The 23,956-nt window shown below is 47.2% G+C and overlaps 1 protein-coding gene across 13 annotated transcripts in view; it reads right to left on the reverse strand.

The window, feature by feature from the left end:
• Positions 1-23,956, reverse strand: part of PARP10 (poly(ADP-ribose) polymerase family member 10) — an 803,115-nt gene that overhangs the window by 269,048 nt on the left and 510,111 nt on the right. For all 13 annotated transcript variants that reach the window (XM_078686419.1, XM_078686420.1, XM_078686421.1 and 10 more), the window contains one exon: positions 14,785-15,903. In XM_078686419.1, coding sequence (XP_078542545.1) covers positions 14,785-15,903 — 1,119 coding nt within the window. The remainder of the gene's footprint in view (positions 1-14,784; positions 15,904-23,956) is intronic.

Here is a 23,956-nt window from a genome sequence, read left to right on the forward strand (position 1 = left end):
AACATTTTCCGTTAGAGGCATGTGAGCTGTAGATCATATGCTTTGCATTGACTATACAGCAGTTTGTTCGGAAAATGGTGGCTAACCTGTAGCAGCTACAGTTGTTTGAAAAAGTGTTCTAAGTACTGCCTGTCCTACATTAGCTTGTCGTCTCGCTAACAAATCTACACAATAATGCTTGGTGAATGTGTGCGGTGCAGACCATGTTGCAGCTTTGCAGATGTCTGCAATGGGATGTTCCCTAGAAATGCCTTAGTAGCACCTACTTTGCAAATATAATGAGCCCTAGGGGGGTTTGTTAATGTTCTTTTAGCTTTTGCATTGCATGTTTGAATGCATTTTACAATCCACCTTGCAATGTCTGCTTTTGAGATAGGATTGCCTGTGTGCGGTGGCGCAAAAGCCACGTAGAGTTGCTTTGTCTTACAAAAGGGGTTTGTCCTTTCGATGTAGTGTAGTAAAGTTCTTTTTACGTCTAATGTGTGAAGAGCTCTTTCAGTTACAGAATCTTGTTGAGGGAATAAAAACAGTAACTCAACAGAATGGTTTATATGAAAGGCCAATACTACCTTTGGTAGGAATTTGGTATTAGTACGAAGAACCATTTTGTATTTCTGTAAGCGAAAAAAGGGTTCGTCAATAGTTAATGCTTGAAGCTCACCTACTCTCCTCAGTGATGTAATGGCAATGAGGAAGCCACTTTCCAAGTGAGAAATTGTAACACACTTATGTAATGGTTCGAAGGGTGGACCCATTAATCTGGTAAGGACAATATTGAGATTGCACGCTGGAAGTGCTGGAGGAATTATTCTTTTTAGTCCTTCCATAAATGCTTTGATCACAGGCGCTCTGAAAAGGAACATATGTCTGTTTTGCAGCTATGCAGCAATTGCAGCAAGATGCAGTCTTATGGATGTGTAAGCTGGATTTGAGTGTTTTTTTTTTTTTTATTTTTTTTTTTATTTTTTTAAAAACCTTTATTTGAGCAAGCAAGAAGGTACAAGGATGGGCCTACAACCACACGGGCCAGCCGCTAAAAAGGAGTAGACACATATCATATATGCCCGCAGAGGTAAGCGTCAATCAACAATGCAATACTCCACATTATATACAGGACAAAAACAGGTTTGATATATATGAAAGAACAAACATACAAAAAGGCGAGAGTGTATCACTGAAGGTCAGCCCAAGGGACGCAAGGGGGGGACAGCAACGGAAGTGCAGTAGCAATATTCCAAGCACTAAGGAGTTCGGAGGGGGGGGGGGAGGGGCGCAGAGATCAGGAAGAAGAAGAGGGGAGAGCCGGAGATACCAGCTCAGTCCCTATATGAAGATTCCGGGAACGCTAGCCTAAGGAGACAGGGTAATCTCGATAGTGTCCACAAGGGGAGTACAACAAATGTCGCCACGGTATTCGTTCCATTGACCCCACACCTTCACCCATGCCCTGGGTCTGCCCCTGGCCACATAGACAGTTTTCTCACGGAACATGGACCAATCCATGTTATCCTCCCATTGCGAGAGGGCAGGGGGCCTGGAGGCCCCCCAGAGTTGCGCAATATCTCGCTTCGCAATCATATAGCCCAGGGTGGCCCATCTAGTCTGTGCCACCGAATAGTCCGTGGGCTCCCAAACATTCAAAAGACAGCGACGAGGTTCCGGACGCAAGGATATCCCTGTCACCACAGTCATCAGATCAAGCACAGCCACCCAATAAGCAGCCACCATCGGGCACTCCCAAAGAATATGCAGGAAAGTAGCACGCAAACCACATCCACGCTTACACAGTCCATCGGAGGAAAAGCCCATCACCATCAGTCGCGGTCCCGTCACGTACACCCGATGAAGGATCTTCAATTGGACCAGACGGAGTCGAGCCGGTATAGCCACCTCCTTCGGAGAGGAGAGGGCCGATTGCCAATCCTCATCATCAAGTTCCAACCCATCTCCCATCCACTGTTCCCGAAGTCGGGCCAATAAGTCAGTCCGATTGTTAATCAACTTTTTATAGATCAGGGAGATAGTGCTATCAGGAAGATGTTCGTCAAGGATACGGTCTTCAAGTGGGGAAGAGTCAGGCGGAATCTCACCAGGAGCAAACACCGAAACCAAAGCGTGCCTGATCTGTAAATAACGAAAGAATTCCCGACTACTTAGGCCGTAGTCAGCTTGGAGGGCCTGAAACGGGCGCACAGAACCCTTAGAGTAGACATCCCCCACTTTAGAGATCCCAATCAAGTCCCAACGGTCAAAACCCTTGGAAGACCAAAGACCGCCCAGACGTTCTGAAGCATAAAGCGGCGTAGCCAACGTCAAGCGATCCTCCCAGCCCAGGCTCACATTCGCAGCACGCCACACCGTCAAAGCAGTCAAAGTAGGTCCCACAAGATGGCGCCCAGCGGAGCGAGAATAGAGCACTCTGTTAAAGTCACCTCCCGGAAGCTGAAGTTTATCCATCTCAAACGCCGGATTACGACCCGGCGAGAACATAGCGTGATTAATAGCGGACAGATGGGAAGCCCAGTAGTATCTCTTAATATCGGGGAGCGCCATGCCCCCATCGTACCACGGGATGGAAAGTTTCGCGAGAGCAATGCGCGGTCGCCCATCCCAAATAAGTTGCCTCTGAAGGCTCTCAATCTCCCGAAAATAGGTCTTAGGGATAGGATCATAATAATTCTGGAGAGCGTAGAGAAACCGCGGTAGTGACATCATCTTAAACAGGGCCGCCCGACCCAGTGGAGACAGGGGAAGTTTGCGCCAACGGGCAACGTCCAGACGGAGCCTAAGCAACGGGGGAAGGAGATTACGATCAAAACGAAGGGACGGGTCCAAGGTAACAAAAACCCCCAAGTATTTGAAACCATCCCGGACCACCTGAAGAGGAAGTCTACTCGGCAACGGAGGCAAGATACCAGATAAAACGTATACACAGGACTTAGACCAGTTGATGACGAGGCCTGAGTTAGCGCCAAAGGACGCAAGAACGTCAAATAAAACAGATAAAGACTTGCGAGGAGAAGTAAGATACAAGAGGATGTCGTCCGCATAAAGCGAGACGCGGTCTTCGAAATCCGGGGCCCAACGAATACCTTTAAGGGACGGTTCCCAACGGAGCCAGGCCGCCAACGGTTCAAGAGCGAGCGCGAACAACAGGGGGGACAAGGGGCAACCCTGACGGGTACCCCTGCCCAAGGAGAAGGGGGCCGACACTCTACCGTTCACTACAACTTGCGCCAGAGGTTCCGCGTACAACAGTCTAACCCAGCTAATAAACTCGCACCCGAATACAAATTTCTCAAGTGTCGCCCATAAATAGGGCCACTCCACAGTGTCAAAGGCCATGGAGGCATCCAGGGACGCCAAAATGGCCGGTTCAGTCAAAAGCCCCGCCCTCGCCAGCGCGCCGTGGAGGCGACGTAAATTCAGAGCAGTGTTGCGATGCGGGATAAAGCCAGATTGATCCGGATGGACCAACTCCCCGAGAACCGAAAGGAGACGGGTCGCCAAAAGTTTAGCCAACACCTTAGGTTCAACATTTAATAGGGATATGGGCCTATACGAGGAACAGAGGTCACGCGGTTTACCCTCTTTGGGAATGACGACGATTGTCGCCAGACGCTGATCATAAGGAAGTATGTTCCGCTCACGAGATTCTAGAAACATGGCGCGGAGATACGGCGCCACCTTATCGGGGCGTAACTTGTACAACTCAATAGGCAAACCGTTCGGGCCCAATGCTTTGCCCGAACGGAGCGATCGAACTGCATTGGCTATCTCATCATTCGTAAAAGGGGAGTCCAAAGCAATACGGTCCAAGTCGGTGACACAGGGCAAAGTGATATCACGCAGAAGAAGGCGGGAGTCGGCAACATCCCTCACAGACACGGGAGCATATACCACACGGAAATATTCCGCAAAACGATCAACAATGGCGGTCGGATCAATCACATTCTCACCACTCGCAGACTGAATCACGGGCACCACACGATTAGCTCTTTCTTTCTTGTCCAACCACGCTAGGAGTTTGCCCGCCTTGTCACCCACATCGTACAATCTGCCCTGCTGCTCACGAAACATCACCTTTGCAGCGTCAGTGACCAGAGATTTATATGCAAACTGTTTTAGACCCAGGGCATGGAGTTTCTCAGGCGTGACACCAGATTCCAACTCGTCCTCCAAAGCAGAGATCTCCCCCTCAAGGTCCACCACCTCCCTCCTCCCAGCCCTCTTAGCTTCAACAATCAAGGAAAGGGCCTGTCCACGAATCACAGTTTTAAAGGCTTCCCACAGGGATACAGCCGAAGAGACCGACCCCTCGTTTTCCAGGAAATATGCATCCATGGACTTGAGCAAGAGGGTACGAGTCTCAGGGGAGGAAAGATACCAAGGGTTAATGGGAGCCACTCGGCCCGCCGCCTCTACCCCAACCTCGAAACGAAGCCAGAGCGGCGAGTGATCAGAAATACCCCTCGGCAAATGTAAAATCTCACGAACCGCCGACGATTGGGCTGCGGGCATCAGGAAATAATCCAACCGAGACAGACTGCCATGAGCCCCAGAATGGAAGGTGTATTGGAGCTGAGTAGGATGCAACAGTCGCCAGCAGTCCACAAGGCCAAAGGTATCTAAAAACCCACCCAACCACTGCTGAGCCTGCGGGGTATCTCTAGGGGGATGGCGATCGTGAAGGCCGGAAAGCACCGAATTAAAATCACCGGCCAGAAAGAGAGTACTATCAGGGAGATCTAACAAAACTCGGCCCAAGTCAGTAAAAGTAGAGGCCTGCAAACCCGGGGGAACATAAACATTGAAGAGAGATAGGGTGCGGCCTTCATACCTACCCACCAGGACAGTATATCTCCCACGGTCATCATGAATCACCTCATCGATCGCCAGGGGGAGGGAGGTTCGAACAAGAATACCCACACCCCTAGATCCGGAGGTAAACCCCGAGTGCGCCACAAGGCGGTAGCCCCATCTATTCATTGCATAACAAACATTACCAATCAAATGGGTTTCTTGCATGAAAATAATGTCCGGTGACAAACGTCGTATACATTTTAAGACCACACTGCGCTTAATACGATCTCCCAGGCCATTAACGTTCCAAGAAAGAAATTTCAACCCTCTACCCCCCATCCCAGCCGCCCGAGCCAAGACCCCTCGTCCATGAGCTAGACATCAGAAACAGCAGCAAACACAGGAGCAACTCGCCTTGAAAACAACACACAGAAAAGAAAAAACTTCCCAACCCCCCTCCCCCAAACTGAAGAGAAACACCCCCCACCCTGCACCCCTGCAAAAAGCTAAAGAGCCACCCCAACCTGCAGTGTGCCTGTCGCCCAAGAACCCCTATTCTACACAAAGACCCCGGAGGAGGAAAGGTCTCCGTACCACCCTCCCCCCGACCTCAGCAAGAACAAAAAATAACAAACGAAAGACAGAATGATCACAATGTAGAGGGACGCCGGCCAACACTCCTGAGAATGTATTCAAAATAAGACATAAGAGCCGAACAGTTAGATCTCCACACCACCTTCGGCACCACCAGGGTGAGCGGCGGAGTCAGTCTCAGGAGGACGGTCAGGCAATGAGTCCAGCCAGTCATTAACAGCATCTGGCCGATCAAAGAAAAGGGTACGCTCATTGTATTCGACCCGAAGTCTGGTGGGAAAGAGCATGGCGTACCGTAGGCCCCGATCCCGAAGACGTTTCTTGGCATCACGAAACTCCATACGTTGTCTCTGAACCTGTTGGGAAAAGTCCGGGTAAAAGTTCACCGTAGCATTCTCAAAGGCCACCGGGCCCTTCACCCGCGAGGCCTGCAGGATAGCGTCCCGGTCTCTATAATGAAAAAGCTTCGCTACAATGGGTCTCGGCGGGGCTCCCGGCTTGACTTTGCCCCCTGGAACACGATGTGCGCGTTCCACCGTGAAAAATTTTGTGAGACCAGAAGGGGCCAGATGGTTCAAGACCAGATCCTCAACCAGGAGATCCACCGAGTGGGGTTCAGGGTTCTCCGGTACACCAACCAGGCGAACATTGCAGCGACGCGCCCTATTTTCAAAGTCCTCCAGGCGACGGGTCATGAAGTCGGTCCCCCGACGGAGATTTCCAATCTCTGTTTGGAGCTCCGAGACGTCATTCGTAAGGCTAGAAGATTTAATATCCAGTGATTGTACCCTCTCATTCGTCTTGCCGAGATCAGCACGAATCAGATTCACCTCAATAGCCACGGTGTCAAGTTTATGGGCCAAGGCCTCGTACTGTAGGCCGATGGATTCCCTCACACCCGAGATGGCGCCCATGATATCCTGTAGGGAGGGCTCCGCTGACTCTTCCAAAACTCGTTCGGACGCTATACTGGAACCAGGCAGGGCAGCTCCGGGGGACCCCTTAGAATGGGTATAACGGTCCATGACATTTGATTGAACTGGAGCTCCGCGCAGAGGTGTTTTCGTCTTGCGCGTCTCTCTGTCCCCTCTGCCCGCCATTTTGAAGATGCGTCACAGGACAAGCCACCAGGTTCGACGGGCCCGACACTCAAAGTACAGGATCAAAAGTACATGAAAAAGGGGGCACAACTCGGGTAGAGGTCGCCAAGCCAGCAAATAGGTCACATGAAAGCCCAACAGCCGATCTGCCTCCAGGTCTCAGTCGCAACACGACATCCACACCCGTGGCCCAAGTCGGAACGGAATCGAAACCGAAACTTGGGAAGGGGGGACCCACAAGGCCAGATCTCCTGCCGTTGTTGTTCAATTGCAGGACGGCTACAGAACCGCACCCCGTCCCGGGCGCACCTCAAGGGCGGAGCCCAAAAGTTCAGAGCACCATATCTCAGGAATACGAGATCCAAATCGATTTCTGAAAAGTGCCAGGGTAATCAGCCAAACGTCCCCCACACGAATTCTTGCAAGAAATCAGGATTCAGCCAGGATAAAATGCCGGGAGCGGCGAGGGTCCGGAGAGCGCTGTGCTCAAGCGGCCATCTCGGATGCCCGCCAAGCTCCTCCCCGATTTGAGTGTTTTAAGTGCAACAAATAGAAGATAATATTTTGCACTGAAGCATTGAACAGGTTGATGTTATTGCAGCAAAAGACAACCAGTTTCCATTCAGCTGCACTGCAAGCCCTTGTAGTAGGTTTCCTGGCCTCTTTAATGATACACATACAGTCTGGTGGAAGGTTTAGATAACCAACCTCTAACTTCAGGAGCGAAATCGCAAGGTTCACCTGCTTTGGATTTAGATGCCTGTGTCTCCATGGTTCTAAGTTAAGAGACTAGGAGTGAGGCGTAGTTTGTGATGCGGAACTACTGAAAGCTCTAACATGGTTGATGGGCTCATGTCGGCGCAACCAGGATTAGTGTTGGGGTGTTTGCTTGAGCTTTTGAACCACTAATGGAAGGAGTGGGAGAGGGGGAAAAGCGTATGCAAATATCCCTGACCTGTTCATCCATAGGGCATTGCCTTTGGATAATGGGTGCAGACACCTTGCGGTGAAGCTGGGGCATTTTGCATTGGTGTGAGTCGCAAACAGATCTATTTGTGGAAAACCCCATTTTTGTCAAATTGGGAGGAGAATCGGAGGATTAAGTTCCCACTCGTGGATCTGTTGTCTTTGTCTGCTGAGCATGTCTGTGATTTGATTGCTCTCTCCTGGTAGGTATTCTGCTAGGAGATAGACGTTTTGATGAATGGCCCACATCCAAATGGTCTGCGCGAGGTGTCAGTTGGAGAGAGTGTCCCCCCCTGTTTTTGGATATAATACATTAATACATCGCTGTCGTGTCTGTGCGGACTAGGACAGCTTTGCCTAGAAGGTGGGTCTGAAATGCTTTGAGCGCCAGCAATATTGCCAGCAGTTTGAGCTGATTGACAGAAGCTGTTTTTGCTTCCGATTCCACAACCCTTGAACAGTGTGAATCTGAAAATGAGCTCCCCAACCTGTGAGTGAGGAGTCTGCAGTAAGGATTGTCTGTGGAATCAGGTCAATGAACAGCCACCTTTTGGATACATTTTGTGGGTTCTACCACTGCAGAAAACGATGGGTGCGGCCGTCCACCAACACTAGATCTTTCAATTGACCCTCTGACTGATTCCACCAACGGGCTAAACGTTCCTAAAGGGGACGCATGAGTCTTGCATGTGTGGCTATTATGGTGCAAGAGGCCATCATGCATAGTAACTACATGTATACTCGTGCTTGAAGGGAGTGATTGGATTGAAACAGACCAGAGCTTGAATATTTCTGATCCTGGCTGCAGTTGTAAAGGCCAGAGCTTTTTGAGTGTCCAGAGTGCCCCCCCCCAAGTATGTTTGTCTCATTGAAGGTTGTAGGTGGGACTTCAATAAATTGACTGTGAAGCCTAGACTGTGCAGCAGGTGCAGTGTGCTTTGTGTGTGTTGGAGATACCTTTGGTACGAACTGGCTTTGATGAGCCAGTCGTCCAAGTATGGTAAGACATGGATGTTTGGTCTCCGCAGGTGAGCAGCGACTACTGCCAGGGATTTTGTAAACCCTCAGGGAGCAGTGGTGACTCCGAAGGGAAGCACTTTGAATTGGTAGTGTTTGCTAGCTGTGACAAACCGGAGGTATTTGCGATGAGTGGGATGTATTGGAATATGGAAGTATGCGTTTTAAGTCTGGAGTAGATAAAGTCGCCTTGCCGTAGATGGGGGAAGGACCTTTTGGAGAGTGACCATATGGAAGTGACCCGAATTAATGTATAGGTTTAATTCTCTGAGGTCTAATATAGGCCTGAGAGACCCGTCCTTTTTGGGAATGAGAAAGTAAAGGGAGTATAAGCCTGTCCTTTGATTTTGTAATGGGATAGGTTCTATAGCTCCTTTTTGCAGACAAGCCTGAACCTCTTGTTTGAGGTGTATATGTTCTGGAGACAGTTTGTGTGATAGTGGAGGAATGTTTGGAGGGTTGGTGGTAAGCTCCAGGCAATAACCAAACTGGAAAAGTTGTAATACCCAATAGTCTGAAGTGATGGTGTGGACGAATTATCATCACAGCCGACCGAAACAAAGGACCCTGTCACACACCATTTTCCCCCTCACATCTCCCAGTATCCTCTCCTCTATTTACAGACCGGGAAACAGGAACTACACTGTTCCTTTAAGAAGATTGTGCTCTGGAGCTCCTCGCTCTATCACATGAACGGGTCATGTGATCCGCCGGCCCTGAAAACAGAATAGACGGAGAAAACTGGCGTCCGTTTGGAGATTGAAGAACCATAGGCGGGGACCAGGAGGAAGACGAGTGGTGTCCAGCCCTCCTTCGGGACGCTGAGGAGTGAGAATCCGGAGGGAAGGAAGAAGGAACGCCCAACCCGGAGACTCGAGGAGCCGCCGTACCGAAGAACCCAAGAGGTAGCCGGACTCCATTTGGCATCGTGGAAAAGCCAGCAGCGTCCCAGGAGGGACGTGGCTGACAAGGTACGGGGTCAGCTTGGGTCCGTGTGGGGCAAGGAGCTTGAAGCTCCCACGGGACGGATGGGTGGAGGGAGTTAGAGAACCTCAAATCGCCTTTTATGCTTCTTTTACCTTAACTGCACGTAATTGCCCTCGCAGTTCAAAACAAACCACAAAACACTGGTGGCGGAATTAGAGGTCTTCTCCCTTCCCTCTTCACCCCCTGAGCATGATCTAAGGACATCAGAGCCACGTCCTCATGTTCTTTTCTTTTGTTGTTACTTCATTCTTTTTGCTTTGGCCGCTAGGAACCCGGGTGAACCCCGGACAACGAGACCAGAGAAAAAGCACACAAAGTTTCCCACACTCTCTGATGTAAGAGAGAGAGAAGACGGCAGTCAGCCCCTCCCCCAAATGATCACGAGAAACCCCTGAATTATCAGTCTCCCTATAGCCTTGTATTGAGGACAAAACTAATTGAATCACCTTAAAAGTGTCCCTGTCTGCCACAGATGGTATTTCAGACTGAAAGAAAAGGAGAGAGAAGTCCCCCGACAAGCGTGGAGTGATCAGGGGCAGGAGTGGGAGGAGACAAGTCACTGTTTATTTGCGGCTGGGGAAGTACAGGGTGTGTTACTTTTACCTCTTCCCTTGCCATGGTTTTGTTTTCAAAATCCTCTTCAAAAGTAACTTCTTGAAGAGTGATTGATTTTTACCTCTAGATGACATGGAGGTATGCATGGTATTTGAGCCTCCCCAGTAAAAGAAGCGGCATAAGCAACCACGAGAAGATAATGTTTGTAAAGTTCCCATGGATTTGGCAACATCTGTCTTTCTTAAATTTTTCTAATGATGCAATTACCGCAGGTCCAAATAGAGGTTCTCTGTCAAAGGGTATGTTTAAGATGGAGGGTTGTACCGCAGGTTTAAACCCTAAATCAAAGAGCCAGGTAGGTCTTCTGAGCGTAACGCTGGTGCTAATAGCACGTGCAGCAGGTTCAGCTGCGTCTAAAGCACACCTGATGAAAGTGTTGGAAATGAGTTTACCTTCTTGGATTAAATCATGTGCCTCGCTTTGGCTCATCTAGCAAAAACTGGAGCAATTGTTCCAATTCATCATAATGAGCTCTGTCATATCTAGCTAACGGAGCCTGGGTGTGCTGCAACTCTTTTGCCTGAGGCATCTGTTAACGTTGTTTCTTTATCAGGTAGAGGCATCTCTGGTTTGTGAATTTGCACGCTAACTAGCATTTGAAACCACTAAGGAGTCTAATAGAAGTTGACCTCTGATGTAAATTGGGTCTGTAGGTGCGGCTTTATACTTTGTCTACTCTTGGAGTGATAATTCTTGCACACACAAGTTCTTTAAATAAGTTATCTGTATGTTTAAGCATACCCTTAAACACAGGCAGTGTATGTGTTGTCTTTTTAGAAAAGTTTAAGGCTGCAAATAAAAAGTCCTCTTCAAGAGCCTCTTTGTGGAGCTGCACTCCATGGTATTGAGCAGCTCTGTTGACTAGCTCTTTAAACCATACGTTATCTGGTGGAGAAGGTTTTGAACACTGTTAACAGTGAACAGCATGAACAGTGTTAAATCGAGCACTTCAGCTGCCTTCCTATCAAAAGGCAGCTGAAATCAAAAATCATGGCTGCAGCCTTTGTCAGACATTGCATTTCATCTAATTAGGCAGAAGGTCGTATTAAAGCACTTTGTTAGTCTGCTTTGAGAGGTACCAGAGGCATCGAGTGACTTCGAACAGTGCGAGTGGTCGTCTACAACCCATGCCTGGCGTTCTTGTGCGACTTACAAGACTTACTCAAACTCCTGAATATCGATATAGAGCAGACCCAAGAATGGCCCCTACAGGGAGAGTGCATCCTCTCTCTTGACCACTTTTTAAGAGTTCAACAGCAGCAAGCTAAGCTGTATGATCTCAAATCACTTTTCAGTTAATTTATACCAAACAAGAACACAACTTTGTGTCATGTGAGATGCTGAGACACCAGAGCAGACATCATGGATGTGCATTACCGGCATAAGCCAGTGATAGTTGTGACATTGCTTGAAACCTGACATTTTAGACACCATATCTCAACACTAGAGATTGAATTTTAAGTTTTTCCTGAGGGTAACAAAAAGTCTGTCAGATACAGCACTAATAGCTCCATATCTGCTTTGGTATGCATGAAAAGAAAGGAACTAACGTCAGCGCGTGGCCGTGGTGCATACATGCAGGCCCAGACACACCTTCTAAGGAAGGGTGGAGATGCATGATGCCATCTATCTATGTGCAAAGGAATAGCTGTAAAGTTTCTGGATCCAATCTGCAGCCTGGGGACATTTACCAGGTGAGAAATCTGCAGGTGAGAAATCTGTAGTTAGAAGTCTCTATCAGAAAGATGAGCTTGGAAGTGAATTAGTCCATTCCTCCCCACAACTTGTTTTGGTAGAAGGGGTGTAGTTATTGGAGACTGGGGGTTATGGGGATGGATGTGGTTGGAGTACCTATTCAACTTACCCTATAAACAGAAGTAGTACCAGTTTTTAACACCGTTCTTTTCGGTTAGTCGGAGTGTAAAACCCTTGCCAAGAATTGGCACTTTACTGAGCAGCCACAAAGAGTTGTGCCCTTTCTCTTTGGCAATGCCCATGTCATACAGCTAAAAACAATACACAAAGGCCACCAAACACAAAATAGGCTAATCTGAGAAATCAGTCAGGAAAGGGTTCAAAGGCGCCTTCGTCCCAATATTTGAGTGTTCCCAAATCTGGCATTTACATGCCCAAAGACCTCCTGTACAGCTCCAATTCATGCCAGCATGACTGAAATATAATGGGCAATATGTCACAATCAGGGCAGGTCACACTCACTTGGTTATGAATGCACCTATTAACTCCGGCTTTTACAGTAAGACAAGAAAGGCTATCCACAACACATACTTGATGCACAACTGGATCCTGCAGCTGTAGGAGAAAGAGGCTGATGACAGTTTATAGAACTGGAACCACATAGGAATAGGAACACTTTGAACCCTGAAAGAAGAACTCCTTGAGCCAAACACCGCTCAGTGACATGTGCATGGGGAGTGGAGTCAGGGAGGTACACCCTCCAGTGAGCAGACCCATCCTGTTGCTAGTCAGTGACTCAGGGTCTGTACTAAAAATATGAGAGGACCACATACCAACGACCAGGAATAATAGATCACCAAAGACCTAGCGGAGGAGTTCCAAACCATACGTGTCCCTAGGGTTGGTACAGTAGGTCAAAACAGTGAAAGCTCTACACCCGTCCACCTACTCTTCACATCACCTCTGGCTCTCTTGATACAACCATTAGAGTCACCCACCAGTGAGCATAGGGAGCATCAAAACATGGTTTGTCTGTAACTTGCACAATATTTTAATAGGAGGTTATACATCCGGTCCTAAAGGGACAAGAGACTCTGGAAGTTTTGTTTGAGCAGAAACTCTGGAGTATTTTACTTCTCAAATCAGTCTACTATGAACAAAAAGAATATATTGTGAAATGTTGCCCATTTCAAGTATTGCTAATTTAGCAGATTTCACAACTCAAATTTCAAACAGGTTGAACCTGTATCAGTCAGATGCTCATATGTTCTGCCCAATCCTCTATTTAGAGGTTGTGTTCATACATTTTTTAAGTTCCAACGTTGATGCCGACTAGAAGCAGGTCTTGATTCACTGACGGATACTGAAGTGAAAGCCACAATGTGACGTTTGTGACAGCGAATCCATTGCAGGTTTACAATGCAGTGCATACAATTCAAAGCCTTATTATTCCCAAAGTATGTTGAGGAGTGTGCAATGATCGAATGAATACAAACAGATTCTTGAGACTGGGCCAACAATGTATTCTTTTCTAGTGTTTTGAACACAAGTGCACTAAACTCCAGGATGGAGCTTCACATAGATTACTTAACTTCTGCTGCCTAATGCTGCTAACATCTGCCACTACCAAGATCCTAAAGGTCACTTTTCTGCAGATTGCGGCACGCATTTCAGCTTTGCCAGGCGTAATATAGATGTTATGATAGCAGGCCTTATACAAAGGTGGTAACCCCTGTGTCCATACCGAGGGAAGGGAGGGGCGGGGGGGGGAACCACACCTTCAAAGAAGAACCTGAAGTAATTGAGTTAGGTGGCCTAATGTGGCTCTTGTGGTCACGATCAGGGATAAGCCAGGGTCGAAGAACAACTTGCTGGCACGAAGGATTCAAGATTCAGTCTGGGTTCATGAGGAAATTGAAAGGTTGAAGTTTCCTTCAGAATAAAGAAAGCAGGCCATTTAAATTCTGCTCTAATTGCCATTTAAAGTTTGTGTCCAGCAACAAACAGCTTGGTGTCCATGTTATCCTTAACTAAACTACAAAGCTGTCTCATGCTCTTTACCCCGCCTTCAGAACCTCACTTTCAAGATAGGCAACAGTGTTTGGAATGCAGGGTCATTTCAGTGTCTTAAGTTTTCTTTGGAGCCTTCCTAAATATTCTTTTAAGATCTCCTTGTCCAGTCGATGGGCTGTAAAAATGTATTAAGAACTGGCAGCATCTGCCTGCTCGTCAGATTTTTGCTGGGAATGATAACCGAGATGACCATGGTTAGGCTCGGCACCGATTAGGTGTCTAAAATGGTGGATGATGGAGGGCTACAGAAATTCTCATTCAAGCTTAAATGCCGAATGGGTGGAGTCCCTTCTGCAGTAGGGGCACTAGGTTAGATTCAGTAATTGGAACCACCCAACAAAAGAGCATCAGTAGCTAAGACCGAGGGTACCAAGATATCTTCTCGACCATCCTCTGCATCCCTTGGCCAAAGCCCTCTATGTGTGCAGAAGTGACCGTGGGAATTGTAACAGGGACATCAGGCTGCAGCTTCATTGAGATGGGCACAGGTTACCTCCGGTGAAGTGGAGTCGGCTAGAGCGGGTGCCCTCAAACACTGCCTCTTTCACTTGGATAGTCACTAGTCTGAGCTGTAGAGGTAGTGGCCAGTCTGAGCTGAAGGAGGAAAGGCCCTTATTACTAACCCCAGTTCCACCCAAACAATTTCAAACTACAGCTTGAATTATTTACTTTTACTTACAGTTTTTATTGTACTTTGCCTACTTATACAGGGATGCCCTCCCTATCCAGCCATGGTTGGAGCACAATCTGCTGGCTTTCACACATTTTCTAAAATATATCTTACTACCTACCATACAGTTTCTAAAAGAAGCAAAAAATAGGTAAAATAAGGATCTCTCAAGGGATTCTTTCTATTCATAGTCACACAAGACCATGGTATGGCTACAGAAATTAAGAATTAATTGAGCATGTGTGTATACCTCCCCCCACTCACCTGCTTCAGCAAGTCTGCTGCTGGTCTCTATCCGTGCGATGCGAGTAGTCTCTGAGGACTCAATACAGTATTCCTCCATTCTGTCAAAGTCAATAGTGTATGGCTTGTTGTCAAACACAATGTCAAGCCGCCTCTGTTTCTGCCTCCAGGCAAGTTCAATGAAGGCATTGGCCTTCTTGGAAAATGGCACCTCCTTTCCGTGCAGGTCATACCAGACCCAGGATACCTCTTTGCTCACCTCCGCCTCCTCTAGCTTCAACTGCTCTTCCTGTAGAATTCGGTTTATTAACTTGGTCACATCTCTAATGGCGTAAATGGTGTACTCCATAAAGCCATGAATGGTGGCCACAGCACCTTGGATAGAGATCTGCACAGCATGCTTCCTTTGCAGGTGGGTGAGGTAAAGATGGTATTTCTCTGGCAATTTACACAGACAACTGTTCTCCACCATCTCGGTGTTGAGTTTTGCTTCAACCGCCCGGCAAAGTTGATCAGCTATTGCTTGAAGGTTTGTGTTAAAATGTCCATATATAGTCACCAGGGCAGAATTAGCTGCACGTATCACGTCTTCCATGGAAACCTCCAAGGCTGCCTCCAAGTTGTCCACTGCTCCTTCAAAAACATCATCTCCGTAGAGGTAACTCATTTCATGTTTTTGTTCTTCCTTATACGACCAAATGGAATTTTCCAAAGCTGCTTTTAGGTCCCTCTCCTCATTTTCAGCGCTCTGGCTCCTGATATCCATGGAGAGCTGAATGGCCAAGTGCATCTTAGCCTTCTCGTCCATGTCACTCCCATTTGATAAGGACACCAGTGACATTCGTTTGGCTTCATCCAGCTCACGGTTCTCATCATCACTGATAGTAATAACTTCAGGTTTAGAAAGAGGATTTGGATCGTCCTCACTTCTTAAAACCTCTTCCTTGTTTTCCTCATCAGGCCCTGCGACAGGTCCGGTAGGATCGCTGTATAGGTCTAGGTCATCTTGAGGCCCATCCTTGTAGAGGTGATCTAATATCCCACTCTGGGGCTGTACTTGCGGAGTTTCTGGCAATGTGCCCATTTCTATGTGCCCATCCACTTCATCTTCAATGGCTGCAACAATGGCTTTGATGTCCTCTGCCAGAAAAAAAAAAAAACATAACAATTAGCAAATGCGGTATACAAATTCAAAAACGTTTTCATTTTAAATAAAGACCCAGAATCTTGGGGCCTTTACTTGGGGTTATGGGAAATCAGTGGATCTGGGAACCTATCCCTGGTGGATATTATAATTTAACACAGGTGTTCCAGGACCAGCAATGCCACTGGCACTTCAATTAGATATTGTTGTTTCTTCCTTCAGGCACTTAACTCTGCAGGTATAGTGAAGGCGAACCATCACAACTTACTCCACAAGGTGATAGAATCTTGAAAGTCATAAAAAGTCATACCCAGAAGGACACAGAAACAAGCATTTGCAATGCAATAGGTCTCGCACTTGTTGGAATTTGAGCTACTGGCATTTTTTTGGTTCAGTGGAGTGATTATTCAAAGAAAAAAAGTGCAAATATATATATATATATATATATATATACACACACACACACACACCACATTATAAGCTTTAATAGCAACTCTACAATAAAGTTATGGCTATGTTAACATAAAGAGGTGCAAATGGATGAATGAAAATACAAAAAAAGGTCTTAAACTGCAAGATAGAATGTGTTGCAGGTGACAGGGACTACCCATCATTTAATAAAAATGCATTTAGAAAAAGCACCTATATAGAATGCGAAACCTGCGAACTTCAGGAAAGTGGCTGGCACGGACGTGGTGACAGACACATAGGGGTTCATGTTTCAGTATATATACATACAAATACACCCATGAGATGGTGTCCTTTATGTTCTAATTTACCATTTTCAGATGGTTAGACACCCAGATTGGAGGGGGGCTAAATTAAAACAAAAACTGTAAGGAGCGTGCCACAAAACATTTTTTTCTTTTTTCAACAAAGGAGTAGCCCCATATCAAATTTAAAATAAAGCAGGACGTGGGAGAAAGAATGAGGGGGGCAGAGGGAAGAGTAAGGTCACATTGCTGAGCGGCAGGAGTAGCGACATAGGAGCTGACTTTGGCTGCATGTAAAATGAGGGGACAAGAGGCTGAGTATGCTTCAGCTGCCTCTTGCCATGCACCAGTCCTTTTATGCTAGGGAAGGTTGCACTGCTGCTCCCATGCCTCACCTGTGTTGCGAGTAAATGGAGCTTGCTAAAAATATTTTCGCTATTCAAATGCTAAAACGATTAGCTGGTCAATGCTGGTTTATTGTGAACCTGAAACACTATTCGAAGGTTGGTGTCATGCTTTAATTCTTTCAAGTATTGACACCCTAGGGATTGACTCCTTCCAAGTATGTATATACTCAGGGCCAGAAGGGATATAGTTAGCCTGTTAATAACGAGGAACTAATTAAATTACAACATGAAGTTAACAAAAACTTTGTATACCTAAAGGAAGTGCTGACACGCTAGCAAAGGTCTGTGTTCTGTTCCATGCAGCTTGAACACTGTGTCCTTACTGCATGCACTATACTACAAATGGCCCGAGTGTTCCTAAATCATAAAAGCAGATTCTTGGCGCTCGAAGACGACTGAATTTAAGCGTTTCATTGCATGTGTGCGGCAGTGTTTTAAAGCACGAGGCCTCATCCTTTCGAAGCATGTGGTACTACAGTACACCCCTCACCCTAGGTATCCTCGCTCTATGCTCCCTTGGGTGGCATTGGAAAGGGTTCCTTAGCGTAAGGGATTTTTCTTGGACAGTAAACCGTGCTGCAGGGCATGATTCTGCCATGCGGAAGTATGCAGTTAGCTAAAGGTTTTTCGGCTAGTGTGGAGTGCAGTGAAGGGCCTTAAGGATGGATTCATCATAAATAACGCTGCCCACAACTTCCTCCGGCTGTGGTTTAATTAAAGTACATTAATCGAATGCAAGTGTGCGTAACAATATACGGTTACTGACAAGTGTTATATGTACATGTGTATGCTCATAATACACTCCATGTATGACTAACCACAGCTTAAGGCGAATCGCATGAACATCTCCTGTTTGTTAGTTCACGTAGCTTTACCTCTTTATTCACCTTAGTTGTTTAGCACTGCATTGCACCTTGCTGTTTTGTTGACACCTTTGGAATACAGAGACGAATGGGGGGGGGGCCGGGTGACAGGGCTGCGGGAAGCGTCGAAGCACATCCCTGCCTGGGCACCATGCCATCCAGCACTGCCTAAGATATAGGTAAGCCACCCCTCTAGCAGGCTTTAGCAGCCCAAAAGCAGGGTGCACTATATCGAAGGTGAGGGCATATCTGCAGATATGCCCCTAAGGTATTGGGGTCCATGCCTTCACAGAGTCCAAATGTGCAGTAAGATCAACCCACAGAAAAAATACCACCCATTCACCAAGATCCCTAAAAAGTTGTACCAAATCAAAAGAAGGACCAATTCGACTGAGTTGGGAATACAAACTGACTTGTGTCAAGGGATTCAGGGCTACTGTACGTGTTCTGTATACAGGGTATCCTCACTAAAGTCTGCCATCAAGGGCACCTGCAGGAGAAAAGGCCCCACTCTGCTGTGGAATTCCCAGGAAAGGGTTGGCTGGTCACACCCCAGAGGGAGGGCAGTCTGGGTGGGCTGCCAGACAAAGTACTTATAAACCGGGCACCCAGGTCCCCATGTCTAAAGTCACTAGGAACGAGTTCCTATTGCGAGGTTGAAAGATCCCCATTCTCAGGTACCCTGCCGGGACCGATGTTTTCTTAATGGCATGTAGAACTAACAGTGCCTCCAAAAACCAGAGGCCTCCACTCACTGGAGCCGCCCCTTTCAGTTCTAAAACAAAGCTGCCCTCCAGTGAGGGGAGCCAGGATTCCCGTACACCTGGGAAAGTGAAGACACCTCAACCTGCACAACACACGCACAAGAACCAATAAGTTGCAAGGTGCCCACATGGCGTCAAGTCAGTCCGTAGGGTCGCCAGAGTAGCCAGGTATCTGAGGCAGTCCCTATTCATCAACTTCACTAGGCAGACTTTGGCAAGAGTTCATGATCTTATCCCTGGACTATCCGCGCTCTTGATGCGAGCAATGTTTTCTTTCTTTTTCCTCTCAATTTCTCTAAATATCCGATGTCTGGCCACCGTGTTATACCACTCCAAAATAGCGACAGAAGCACTCCCGCTCGTTAGAAGCCCCTAGCCACAAGCCAGGAACAGCAGGTCGAAATGGGCAAACAAGGAACAGGACGCGGTACAAGGGAGAGGGAGAGGGGAGAGCCTGGGAGAAGGGAATCCCTAATATCCATCATAACTTTAGGCGAGAGAACGCTGAATGCGCTCATCCCCATATCAGGCCTAGCAACTAACCAAGGCCCCAGTACTCGCATGTACCATCTCGAAAAAGCAGTTGGCCCGATTTCAGACACCACAAGCTGGCATAATTAGGTGGCATAGGGAGCACAAAACAACTTTACGACAACCCTCTGGGCTAAGGATAAATAAGGTAGCAGATTGTGCGAAACCTAGGGAAAACGCCCAAAAATCAACAAAAGAAGACCAAAGTTAATCCGAAAAGTCATCTTTAGAAAGGTGCGGAGTCGAGATAACCGGTGCCACAAGGGAGGATCACGTTGCACACAGCATGCGGGGAACGGAGATACACACACACCTGATCTCAGGCCATTTTGCAACCACTGTCAACACGTAACAGCAACAAGTCCGACCTCGCACAGTCCCAGTCATGTATAGGTTGTGAGACGCAGCCCACACCACACCAATGGGCACCCCCATGCACACACCAGAAAGAAAATTATATGGGGGTGAGGGGGATCAATAGCTCATACAAAGATTAATTCTTCTGATTTCCAATAAGTCACCTTTAAGTTTTAATTGTCAAAATGTTACCACAACCAGGGCCACCTTCCTGTGCCTCACTAATAGTGTGTAAATGGAGTGTGGAGAGGACACCCCTGAGGGAAATACAGGAACACCGAAGAAAAAAAATCATTAGCTATGCAATGTTTTCTGAATTAACAAAATTACCCAAGTTCTTATCCGATAGGTCTACTATCGAATCTCCAAGTCCACCACCTTTCAGCTGCCACAACACCCATCTAATGTGTGCAAATCAAGATTAAGAACTGCACCATGAACCTTTTGTTTGATGTATTAAATGAGAAACCCCGATCACCAAAGGAACACAGAAGCCTCCCCTGGATTTGTCCCACGACCTGCAATGTTCAATAAGTTATGTATTGTTGCACTTCTATGTACCCTCTGTTTACTATGGGTGTTGCCACATCCATTCATCACTAAAGAACTGCCTAGTCAAATGGAGTTCACCAGGAAACTATCACCACACTTGCCTAGGGACCTCTCCCACATCACTTCTGATTACACCGAACCCAACACTAGCATCCCACATGCACTACATAGAGCCTTCTTGCACAACAAGCGGAATAAGCACATGGCCGTTGTGGGGTCCTAGACATATGTCAGGTCATGTTAGGTCTGTTCACAGATACCGCTTGTAGTAGGTGCAGACCGGTTTTACTTGTCCCAAGAGGTAGCCCCTGAAAAAGCAAAATGCCTTCTCCACTTATACCTATATGAAATTAGGGCTAAGATCCAACCCAGCAAGGTAGAATCCCACAGATTAGTAGTGAATCTGGCCCGATAAATGACCAATCCATGGGTTCTATACCTACTCACAGAGCCTAGCAATATCCAAACTGCGCTAGACAGCATGCAGAGAAAGGGCACCATAGGGGAGGATACTGTTTAGACCGAGACCGAGACGAGATTCTTGTAGGTAGCAAAAACCCCAACTCAATGCACAAACACCTCCGCTCCTGCCTCCATTTGTGGTCCAAGGGTGGCCCATAAACCCTTGACCGCGGCGCAAATTCCACCACTGTGCGGGTGAATTAATGAGTGGGTGTGTTTCGGACGGCCCCCGCTGTACTCCGCACACGCCCACTGTGGCGTTACCCAATGGGCAGTCTTCTTTAATAGCAAGTGGACTCCCAACATGGAGTTCCTATGTAGGGTCGTCCAGCTCAACGATACAAAGGGAAAAGAATCACATTGGGGAGGCTTGAACAAGAAATGGCCCGAAAGAAATCTGGGGTACGGAGGTGGGTGAATACACTGGTTAGAAAGGAAGGGGCCACCCGTAATTGTATGGAAACTTATATTGTATTCCTTGTGTTTCAGAGATAAAGGAACGCTTCCACTGGGCATTAATCAGAACGGCGGTACGATCAAACACCTTCCTCCCTATCTTCATCATCCGATGAGTGCGCGTCTGGAGAATGATGTGAACCCACTGGCGAAGGAGGTCTAGGAGACCGAAATTCTGATGTGGAAGCTTGAGCCACTGGTGTAGGTGGCACGGAATCTGCAGATTCAGATGCTGCATATTATTCAATAAAGCTATAGACATCTGAGCTGTAGGGATATTATCAGTAGGTGAAGCTACATGTTCAGGAGAAGGCTGGTCATCCTGATCATCTTCCTGGTACTTTATGAACAGCTCCGAAGGACTTGTAGCTGTTCTAAACCGGTCATCCACATCAGAATCCTCCTCACTTTCCTCTGAATCCAGCAATTATTTCTCAGGAACCTGTAGAGGAACTTTATGTGGAGGAAGACGTAGTGGAGATAAGGGTTCAAGCGCGAAACCACGTCTCTGTAACAAAGGAGGTTTTGTCTTAGACGGCATAGATGACAAAGCCGTAGACGGTGACCAGACTTGTAGTTCAGTACAAGATGACAATTTTTGCATTGACGGAAGAGTCGTCGACGTGCACTTCTACGATGGAATAATCACGTGCACGTCGACAAAGTTGCTTTCGACGACGAGGAGGGCTTCGTCGACGATTTGGTAGTCGACGATGTAGTTCGACGACGAAGAAGTCGTCGACGAGGAAGTCGACGATGAAGTGGCAGTCAATGAGGCCGCCGTCGTCGACGAGATCTTCTTAGTCTTGGTCGTCAAAGGTGTACCGACGATAGGAATAGATGCAGTCTCTTTCGTCGACGAGATGGGTTTCACAGAGATGTAGACCAGCGTCGACGGGGATGACGCCGACGACAATCATCGGAGGCTTAGGTGAGGAAAAAGTCACAGTCGATGTAGAAGTTGCGTCGACGGGCATCGTCGTCGGGGTCTTCTTCTGAGGGAACATCTTCTCAGAAGTTGGCTTCGGAGGTAAACTTTTTACTGATCTTCTCGGGGGCGTGGAAGACAAAGGTTTGCCCTTGACAGGTAGAGTAGCCTTAGAAGTGGTAAGCCTCTCTGAACCCTTAGAGGGTTGTTGTTTCCTCACAACCTTGGGCCCCAGGAGAAGATAAAACCTCCTCAGCAGCCCTCTTCCTATTGGCCACAGATGACCTCGAGGAAGTACTTCCTACCTCAGAAACTGGATTGTCCTGATCCTTAAGCTTCTGTAGCCACAGAAGTAGGCTGCTCTCTCTATTCCCGACGGTCTTTTGAGGGAAGGTCCTGCAGATCTTGCAGTCCTTCACTTGATGATCCGGATACAGGCAGTAGATGCATTTCTTGTGGGGGTCTTCTGAGAAAAGCCGGAGCTTACCACAAGAGTCACAAGGCCTGAATAATTATTTCTTAGAAGAAGACATCCTGAAGAATTTGAGAAGAACTGAGCAGAGCTCAGGGAGACTCCCTTCACATGACGTGCAGAAGAATATCTGAGAGCCTGGGCCTCTGAGAACATTCTGGTGGGTGCTGTCGCCTGATTGGCTGCTGTTTGGACTATGTATAATGACTAGGATAGTCATAGATGTGGAACCCTTCTTTTGGTAGCTTTGGGCTACTTTACTTCCTGGTTTTATGTTACCAAGGTTTTTTGGTTATTATGGGCATATTTATTGCTTTTTTATATACCGTGGGACTCCCACTCCGACGACGGGGAATGATTCAAGCATGTGAATCTATGACAGACACCCCAATACTGGAGAATACTTGTGTATTTTTAGGGTTGCGTGAATTTCTTCGTAATATACTTAAGGTAGTGACTTTCTCGCCTTTCTAAAACAGAATTTGTTCAAAACTGGCTTGTAAATTCGTTAGTGTAAAAATTATTTAAATGCCACATATATCCTTACTTTGCATTTCTATTGGACTGTGCTCTGTGATTAGTTATGTACAGTGCTCCGCTGACATCTATTCTGTGATCGCCATCCTACTAATGTGCATTATGAACTCTGTGACTTGGCTTGCCTTGCTGTATGGCAAAAACATGTATAATGAAAACGAGTTCAGTTGTATAGCCCACGTTTCACTTTCATGTTTATTTATATATTTCTTGATAGAATGTGTTCAAACGTGTTGCATTAGTTTTTGGCGCTTTGCAAATGTTCGGTTGAGATGCATACACATCGACACAGGGGTGTGTTTGTGTAACTCACGTCATAAAGAAATTACATTTTGCAATACCATTTTTTGAAACAGTGATCCGGCCGATGTGCAGGGTGACAGCGCTATATGTCTGTGTGCCAAGGCTACATCTTGATGTACTTACTGCCTTCCGGTATTCTTGTGAGTGATCCTTGGTGTCTGTGCTGTTGGTGACCGCACCCAGAGTGTCTGCTCCTCCGTGTGCTCGGCCCGGACACCCTTACAGCCATGCCTCCGAAAGGGGCACACAGGAGCAGATTGATACCGGACTACTTGGCAGCCCCACCAGGGGAATAAGTAGGAAAAGGGGGCAGAGTCAGTGGCACCCGAAGAAAGGTATTATATGGGCCAGCAGATACTTGGATTGTTGCAAGGTGGCTCCCAGCCAGACGCCATGGATGCCAAGCTGCATCAGGCCGGGGCGTCCGCCCACTGAGGCAGTGTAATGGCTTTAGTATGATGTTATAAGAATTGATTGCATCTGGATGCAGTTCTAGTTCAGGGGGTGTTTCACCTTTTCATCATTTTTAAGGTGGGCTCCAGCACGGGTACTGTTAGCCGAGGTCATCAGTCTGAAGAACCACTACTGCACCTTTATAAACTGCGGGCTGGTTGCTTATATTTTCGTAGCGTTTTCACAATAGTTGCCACACTACATTGCCTTCGAAGTATTTTTTACATGTCCTGCCAATGGCTTTCTCCAGA

Source organism: Lissotriton helveticus, chromosome 4_1 (genome assembly GCF_964261635.1).
Source record: "Lissotriton helveticus chromosome 4_1, aLisHel1.1, whole genome shotgun sequence".
Taxonomy (NCBI): Eukaryota; Metazoa; Chordata; class Amphibia; order Caudata; family Salamandridae; genus Lissotriton; species Lissotriton helveticus.